This window comes from Nicotiana tabacum, chromosome 3 (assembly GCF_000715075.1).
Source record: "Nicotiana tabacum cultivar K326 chromosome 3, ASM71507v2, whole genome shotgun sequence".
NCBI classification, from domain to species: Eukaryota; Viridiplantae; Streptophyta; class Magnoliopsida; order Solanales; family Solanaceae; genus Nicotiana; species Nicotiana tabacum.
The window spans coordinates 124,442,005-124,451,815 of record NC_134082.1 but is presented as its reverse complement, the minus strand read 5'-3'; the positions used below and the strand labels follow the sequence as shown (position 1 = coordinate 124,451,815).

Sequence of the window (9,811 nt, the reverse complement as noted above, 5' to 3'; positions counted from 1 at the left end):
GCCCCCTCCTATCTTCTTCTTCTTCCTCAAGCTTCCCCAAGCTCCTCCCATGGCAGACCTTTCCCCTCACACCCCTGCCCCCCTCACATCAACACACACACAACACAACCACTCTCACCCCCACGACATCCCCTCGCTGCCATGGCTGCGTTTTTCAAGTTCGTCGAGCAACTTTTACGCCACCATTGTTGCCCGTAGTTGCTTCTCCTCCTGCTGTTGCGTTTTCTTCTTCTCCGACATTGCTGCTGCTGCGTTTTTCATCCTTCATGTTGTTGCTGCGTCGTCCAAACAAACCACCACAACTGCTGCCCGCCGCGTCCAGCCATGGACGAGCTTCATCGAGCTCGAACTCGAGCTCTCATGGCTGCCGTTGCATCTTCTCCGACATTGCTGCTGCTATCACTGCTTGGACGCCACTGCTGGGACGCCACTGCTGGGTCGCTGCTACTATATGATCGCTGCTGCTGCCCGCCATGGACGTTGCTTTCCGCTGCTGCGTCCGGCTACTATTATCACCAAACAGACTCCGTTTATTCAAGCTTTGTTCGAGTTGTCCGTGTCCGTTCGAGTTCATCGTTGCTCATTTCTGGTTAGTAGATTTTGAGTCTTATTTTGTCCGTATTTTGTTTGATATTTTTCGGATCCAAAATCGTTAAAGAATTCAATTCTTGTTTTGTTCGTTGTTCATCATTGAAATCGTTTTTCTAGTTTGTTCATGTTCATGTGCTTTGTTAAAATTAATTTTCAGATTTCAAAATAGAAGTTTAATTAGTTGTTTTCATGTTTATTTCATGTTTGTATTATTGTTTAAGTGAATATTTGTTAGTTTAATATTAGTTAGATACAAATTGAAGTTTAATTAATTGTTTCTTCAATTTGTTTCATGTATTTTATGTATTTTCCGGAAATTGTTAATATTGTTAAGTTCAAGTTTAAATTCATAATTGTTTCTTCTTAGGTTTTGTTTTGTCATTTGCCTAAAAGAATTTAGTTGTAGTAAGGGAAGTATGTTAGTTTTAATCATTTGAATCCGTCGTTTTTATTTTTAGATTTAATTCATGTTCATATTATGTTTGTTTGATGTTGAATCCGAAATGTGTATAGTTTGATTTCTTGTTTACCATTTATGATTATTTCTTGAATTGGTCTCATAATCTTGTTTAAAGTTTAATATAAGAATTGTTTGTTGTAATGTTGTTAGAGTTGATTTTAAGTTCAATATGATTGAATTTAGAAATCTAAATATACTTGTTTGTTATTGTTGTTGAATCCGAAAATAGGATTGGTTGTTGCTAAAATATTGTTCAATCAAATTTTAGTTGTTCTTTTTTGTTCAATTTGTGTTCATGTGATTTGTTGTTGAAATGTTGAAGAAAGCATGTTCATGTAATTTGTTGTTGAAATGTTGAAGAAATCATGTTCATGAAATTTGTTGTTTGAACATTGTTAGAAATTAATCATATTGTCTATATTTTGGTTAAGTTTGATTAATTGATGTGTTATAGCTGATGGGTAGTTTGGTAAATTTGTAGTACGTTCAGGGGTAGTTTGGTAATTTCAGTAAGGTCGGAGGGGGTAGTTTAGGAATTGTACATTTTGTAATTGTTTATATGAAGCATGGGGGACAAAATGAAATGGGATGGGTGGTGATATGATTATTTAATATAAAGGGGGGACAAGATTTAATTTAAAGGGAGAATCTTGCATTATTTTATGTTAGGCATGGGGGACAAAATGAAATGGAGTGGTGTGATATGTTTATTTAATGTAATGGGGATGAGTGGGAAGATAATGGGTTGGGTAGAGAAAAAGTATGGATTTTAATTAATTGAAAGGTTTATGGGATGTGTTATAAGAAGAGGTCTTGAAATCAGAATGGAGGACACACGAATACAGAAATACAGAACAGAAACACAGACAAGAAAAAACACACACAGATAGAGAGAAAAAACGGACAGAGAATAGAAGAGAGAAAAAAAGGGCTGAACATTTAAGAGAAAGAAAAATTTCGAAAAATATTTAAGCTTTCAAAATAAAAATAAAAAACTAAAAAATCTTCTGTTTTCTTTCTTTGTTTGAAATTAGTATTAATGGTTGTTGTTTCATTCAAAGCTTAAGGCTTTTGTTTTTGGGATTACTACTCCACCGGTCTGTTACTGGGTTGTTACTGTTGCTGGGCAGTTGTTGTGGTTGTACTGTTATTACTGCTGCTGATTCTCATCTTCATTTTCTTTTGCTTCCAATATCAGGTACATATCTGTAAATTCATGTCATGAAAAGCTTCAACATGGCAAGTAAATGAAGTTTGGAATTATAAGGATGTCTTCTACTCATTTAAATTTTATTAGTTTAAATTTCAGTTTGTTTCAGTTGGTTAACAAAGTAGTATGCTTGACATGAAGACTATTATCTAATCGTTTTCTTTTTAAAAGTTTGCATAAGTTTTGTAATAATATTGTCCATTTCGAAATCTCATTAGTATAGTTATATTTGAATTGTCAAAATAGGGAATATGACATAAAAATGGGCCATTGATTACATCCCGTAACATTGTTAGCTAAATGTAAAGTAGAATAGAAATATCAAGAAAACTACATTCTAACCTCTGTTGTTGAATAAGGTTAAAATGATGTTGATTGTATTTTTTCATATATGGTAAGATAACGGGTATATGTATAACCATAAGAAAGGTGAATTGATTAGCTTGTTACGACGTTAAAATATTATGAATGGTTCCGACGAATTGATTAGCTTGTTACGACGTTAAAATATTATGAATGGTTCCGACGAACAACTACGTTGTATATAAAGCAATTTTATTGAATCAGTTTGTAATATTTCTTTTTTCTTATCAACTTGACTCTTATCTTCCATTGCAAACATTAACCAAACCATTATAACTTTGGACTAAAAACAAGTAGATGAGAAGGAGATATAATTTCTTCGAAAACTATTAGTTTGTTTATCAAATTAATTCTCTTTCCTAGTTTTATATGCAATTCATTTTTTGGGTATGCATATATTGTATTTACGGAAAAATGGTATTATTAATCCCACGTTTATTTTTACCCTTTTAAATTTGAATGGCTTGGAGAAATATAATTCTTACGCAAAAAATATAATTTGCGGTTAACATTCAACAATTTATGGAAAATCTATATTACTATTAAGAATATTTTGCGTGATTAGGGATGCGTTCGCGTAACCTGATTATATTTCTAAAAGCAATTCGGATTATGCGTTCGCACAACTTCGAACGAACATTTAATAAAAAGGGGGCTCTTCGGAGAATATCAATATTAATTTCATATAACTCGAGATGTGCGGTTCAATATTTAATTATACAAGAGCGACGAACGTTCTTAATTTTATTTTTAGCACAATTTCGAACTTAAGTCTTCTTTTTTTATAATAAAAAATTTCAAAAAAAATAATAATTATTATATTATCAATATCATTGTGTATACGTACGTGTGACACGATTTTTTCACGTATAAAAATATATAATATATAAAACGAATACACGTACGCGTGATTCGATTCGAAGAAGGGTCTTTAATTATAAACAATCTAAATAGAAGCGGTAACAATAAAATCATGCAATAAAAATGAATTTAACAAATCAAAATAATCAAGCCGAATATAACAGTTGAGCGACCGTGCTAGAACCACGGAACTCGGGAATGCCTAGCACCTTCTCCCGGGTTAACAGAATTCCTTATCCGGATTTCTAGTTCGCAGAATAATAAACAGAGTCATATTCTCCTCGATTCAGGGATTAAAATTGGTGACTTGGGACGCCTTAAAATTCCCAGGTGGCGACTCTGAAACAAACAAACAAATCCCGTTTCGACTGTCCTTTAATTGAAGAAAACTCCCTTGTACCCTCTCGGGTATGTAAAAAGAAGGTGCGACATACATATAACTACAATTTCAAACAAGGCATGTAATAGTGGACATGGCGAATAAAGGTATAACAATGTGCCAACAATTTCTAATTAAATACATAAAAGATGCCTTGTATTTTAAACTTATAAACTTTCCACATATAATCCCGAGTACGTATTCGTCACCTTGCGTATACGACTTTCACATTACAAATTGCACATACGACTCAATACCTAAGGGGTAATTCCCAAACACAAGGTTAGGCAAGATACTTCTTGGCGAAGCTAATCCGATACTTAAAATGATCTTCGCGAGTGAAACCACCTCCAGACAGCTCAAATCTGAAATTTGCCCCTTTAATAATACTACGATGGTCCAACACACCAATTAAATTTCAATCTACGACAATGAAACACAATTGCACCAATATTAGCAAAATTTCTGTATTTTAAGTCATTTAGATATTTTATCAAACATCTAATGTGCATATTTTCCTATAACCTTCTTCAATGGAATTTCTTTACCTAACAACCACCTTCCACACAAATTATTCACCTCACAATCGTCTCTAGGCCATCCACAAATTCCTTTGGCACATGTATGCCCAACAATTAAATTGTGATTGAGAAGTGAAATCATTATAAAAACACAAAGAAAAACTCACCTTATGTGTCTATTGGAAACCTTGTCCGGATAGATGATGGAGAGAAAGACCTCGTCATGAAGAAATGACTTAGTCACTCTATATCCCTGGCCTTGGGGATATCTATAGGGTTCTTACATGCGCACTCGCGCACCTGGGCAACTGATCGCGCATCTTTACACACACACAAGGCAGAAACCCCTCTTCTGTGTACAGCCACGCATCTGGGCGCCCATTTGACATAGGTTCAGTAAAATAGCCATAACTTTCTAATTTCTATATACATATCTAAATAATAAACAGATTGATGGATTGGAAACTATCCTTAAAGGGATTTAATTTGATAGGTATATCACCACCTACGTCTTTATAGTTTGGTAGTTACATGCGTTTGAAATTGGATCTTCTGCGAATTCATTTGAAATTTTAGCCCATTGCATAACTCTCAACTTGGCTTAGTTCTAGGGATCTCCTTAGACCCTAACAACATCTCATATACCTCCTAAACTTAATATCATGATCATCTAAGTTGTTCCGGTCCTTAACCTCTCGTGGAAGGCAAGACGACACTTAAACGACTTGTGCATTCTTATGGCCTCAGGCTAATAGGAAATTCGAGGGGCCTCACATCCTCCAATAACACTAGTAGGCTTTTTCCTCGATTATCCAACTCTGAATGGCTTGAATATAACCAAAACAATTATTTCATTCTATTATTATAACTATAGGAAACTAATTCAAATAATAAAATTAATTATATTTGCAAAGACATAAAAAAGTCAACTCGGAAAGTCAACACGGGACCCACGTCTCGATATTTACAAAAGTTATGAAATCTGAACCCCCATCCAACGACGAGTCTAACCATACCAAAATTACTAAATTCTAATCATAAATCGGCCCTCAAATCCTCAAATTTAACCTCAGGTGTTTTCACAATTTTCCAACTGAAAACTTCAAATCATGAAATTCATTCTTCCAACTAATTCTGAATCATCTGAAAATCAGACTCGACCATACACACAAGTCATAATACATAATACATAATACGAAGTTGCTCGAGACCTTTAGTTACCGAACGGGATGCTAATTCTCAAAAAGACCGGTCGGGTCGTTACACTTAGATCCCATACATATTTGACATTTAAATTATCGCATTCAAATTTAGGCAATACGTCCAAGTTAACCATTTTTCATATAGTTTTCAAGTTGACGTGACCTAAACGGGCATGCCATAAATTATTTGACTCAAGTAAGTAAGAAGAAGCTTGAACTTTATTGATGTCAATAACTACTACATTAAACTTGAAAAGGCCCTCAGTTAGGTAACATTTTCCTACATACACGTTATTCTTACGTGTTACAACGTTTTTCATAAATAAACACACATTTTAAACCATTCTTGATAAGAAGTCTAGCAGAGACCGAATTCTTGCGAATTTCAGGAACATGGAGAACATTGTTTAGAGCCACAACTTTGCTCGAAGTCATCTTCAAATATATCTTCCCAACTCCTTCAATTTTTGTTGTTGCGGAGTTTCCCATAAAAATAGTCTCATCAGGCCCTATGGAAACATCTTTGTTAGCACAAACATGACGAGTAGCTCCAGAATCAATCCACCACACTTTGGGATTTCCTACCAAGGTGCATCAACTCCTTCAATTTTTGTTGTTGCAGAGTTTCCCATAAAAATAGTCTCGTCGGGCCCTATGGAAACATAAAAGGTAACTTTTTGTTAGCACAAACATGACGAGTGGCTCCAGAATCAATCCACCGCTCCTTGGGATTTCCTACCAAGGTGCATTAAGATAACATGGCACATAAGTCCTCATTATCATCATTTTTTTCAACCATGTTTTCTTGACTCTTCTTCTTTTCCTTCTTCGGTGCACGCCAATCCACAGCCTTATGTCCAACCTTTCCATAATTTTGGAAATTACCTTTAAACTTCTTCTTGCTCGGGTAATTCTTTGGACCAAACGGCTTCTTTCTCTTTCTGTTGCTTGTAGACGCCTCCTCAACAATATTTTTTTCCATTAATGTTGAGTTACCACGGGACTTCTTCTCAGAACCCTTGTTGTCCTTTTCAATTCGTAGACGAACAATAAGGTCTTCAAGCATCATCTCCTTGTGCTTATGTTTCAAGTAATTCTTAAAGTCCTTCTACAACGGAGGCAGCTTTTCAATAAATATCGTAACTTGAAACGCTTCATTTATGATCATACCTTCAATCATAAATTTATAATTAGTAAAATAATCAATATCTTGAATAAAAATATTGAATAGATTTATACCATCAGCAAGGAGGTTATAAACAATCACTTGCAATTTCGGACTTGCGTTATGATAGATTTGTCGTCAATCATTTTGAAATCCAAAAATTTGGCGGCCACAAACATCGTAAGTCCGGCATTTTCAATTTTGTACTTCTTTTCAAGAGCATTCCACAGCTCTCTTGATATTTTTATGACGCTATAAACATTGTACAACTCGTCTTCCAAGCAACTTAAAACATAATTTTTGCATAAGATGTCAGAAAGTTTCCATGCCTCTGTGACTACAAATTGCTCATTTTCAGGATTTTCTTCTCCCAGAACTAGAACGTTCTCGCTGATAAAGCGCTGAGTATGGTTAGGTAGAAGAATAATTTATGCTGCCAATGCTTAAAGTCCACGCCTGAAAAAATTTCGGGCTTTTATGCCAATGCCATCGCCGGTGCAGGCGTTGTGCGACATGAAGACACAATAGCCATTGCAGCTGTAGTAGACCCAACAAAACCGTTATGTTGTTCCGCACTTGTTGTCATTTTTTTGTAAAAGAAATTAACACAATCAAAAATAATAAGTCGGTGAAGTTTTATATCTTAAAACCGAATAGAAATAACCGAGTAAAAAATCACAAGGATTTTAATCTCTGATTGAGTAGAAAGTCACAAAGGCTTTAATCTCAAATTGGAGTAGAAAATTCAAAGATTTTGATCTTCAAAACGAGAGTAGAAAATCACTAGGATTTTAGTCTTCCAAAGCAGAAAGTAAGATGAATACAGAATATAAAATTAAATTCCTTAAACTTGTTATAAACCTGTGTTCCAAAATAATTTCTGCAAAAAAATAAAACAAACAAAAGCGAAAACAGAATAGAAATAGAATAAATAGAAGTTCTGAGCCCAACAGAAAATTTTGTTTCCTTAAGGATTTAACCCCCTCACTGTTGCCCCAAATTATTGGATTAATCCCTCCCAAGATAGAACAGAACAACTATTCTGTAATATCGGCAATGAAAATTACAGAACTTCGTCGAACTCATTAAACTGCAGTAAACCACATTTATGATTACGTTTTGCTTTGAAAGTAATAGATGAAGGGAGATTTTGCAGATTTTGGGTGGTGAAAATAAAGCTACTCCTATGTAACGATTGGGTTTCAACAAGTGCCAAGATACATGTTCGTTTGAAATGGTGTTCGTTTGCCAGAATTAAAATTTCATTAGTCGCGAATTTGACCGTTGGGAACCGCAAATTTTAAACTAAAATTCCACGAAAAAATAAATTATATAACGGAAAACGGAAATTAAATTTGGTCAAAAAATCTACCGAAGCCGAGCGAGCGACGGTAACGACGTTGCGAGGCACTATTTCTTCTTAACTCTTTAAGAGCTAGAAGATGTGTTTCTCTATATAAATACAAAGGTTTTCTTTCCATTTTTCGTTGAGGGACAAAGTGTATTAGTAAAGGAAATAACTTCAAATTTTTAGTTTCCCTCCAAATCTTTTCCCTCTATTTCTCATTCACACCTTTTATCTAATTAGATAAAAAATCCAACAACTAATAGGTGCAATATCACAAGTCAACATCAAATTTTATATACCCTAACATGGCTATATCCAGTATTCCAATTTCAAAACTACTTGACTTACCTCGTTCTCTGTCTTCTTTTTATTACTTTAAAATTGATTTACAACAAGTGCCTTGTGCTTTATGGATTCCAGGCCCAAGTGGTTTGTACTTTGTCGGGCTGGTAACTCCAATCCAGTACCAACAGCTACAGCAACCAAGACCAAGTGTGTGGCTGATGAAAATAGCACGGGTTACTCAATTTTTGGACTGATAATTAAAAAATAGTCGACGTTTGTAAAGTCACTGAAAAATAGTCATTATTTTGCTGCAATACGGAATGTTCCAGGATAGTATACTAGAGATTGGTGCACATGTGTATAAACTTTCAGCATATTATGCTGGAATATTTTTCGGAGTTTGAACAGTGTTTTCGTTCAGATATATCTTTAAATAAAAAGTTACTAAATTTCAATTAATTTTGAAGTTGTTGCTATTTTTCAATTAACACTTGTAGATCTGGCTATTTCTTAATTTCATCCGTGTGGCTGCTCAAAGATTCATTTAGTATTGGGCCCATCAAGTAAACGGAACTTTATATAATGGTAAAAACTTACCCGCATTGGGTGTTCACACCAAATTTAATTAAATTAACTATGAGACAATATTGACGCCTAGTAGGAGTATTATATTCAATAAATAAAAAAATTTAAAAACACAATAGAATCATAACATAACTAATTACAAAGTTTTAGGGTTGCCGTCATCATCTTTATCTTATTTCCTGTAATCTGCTTGGGAAAGTTGGTTTATCAAATGTAAGTAAGGTTGCAATATTACTACTCCAACCACCAATAACCAATAAAATGCACTGAACCTGCTCAGTGAATTAATTGAGAGTCTTTTGGTTGAATAAAGCTTCACTGTTTTGCAACTTTTGTATTTGCATGTGTTGTGTTTCGATGGTTGGACAACGTTTAGTTTGAGCAGAATAGGAGAACTACTAAGTAAAAATCATTGACCAGCAGTGTAATTATTGGAAAATCGTGGCAACAAGAACTAATAGATGATTTTATTATAAAAATGTCAATTTGTAAATGGTAAGACGAAATAATTTTCTTGACTTTTTATCACTCCACAAGAATTATTGGAGTATCTTGGCAACAAGAATTGATAAAAAAAGTATCACCATTTTCAATCGATCGATTTGCCCTTAAGAGAACAAGGTTATTAAGGATAATTTATATTATTATTATTTAAGATCATGTGGCAAAACATATGATAGCTAACTATGGTTAAGTACTAATAACTGTAGTTAAATAAAGTAACAATTATCATTTATTTATTTGTCGGGTGCAAACATCGGGTACGAATAAGTTTTACCTTACATAGTTATGGAATCATCAAAGACACATTACGAATTTTTAGCAATAATCTTAAATTTTA

General features: G+C 34.1%; 1 protein-coding gene across 1 annotated transcript; it reads right to left on the bottom strand.

Annotated features, from left to right (window-relative positions):
- Positions 1–6,335: 6,335 nt before the first annotated feature.
- On the bottom strand, positions 6,336–7,338 carry LOC142177328 (uncharacterized). Its single transcript, XM_075245804.1, has 3 exons — positions 7,240–7,338; positions 6,869–7,153; positions 6,336–6,695 (listed from the first exon to the last, which is right to left on the bottom strand). The coding sequence occupies exons 1-3, from the start codon at positions 7,336–7,338 to the stop codon at positions 6,336–6,338; spliced, it is 744 nt and encodes a 247-aa protein (XP_075101905.1).
- Positions 7,339–9,811: the final 2,473 nt, after the last annotated feature.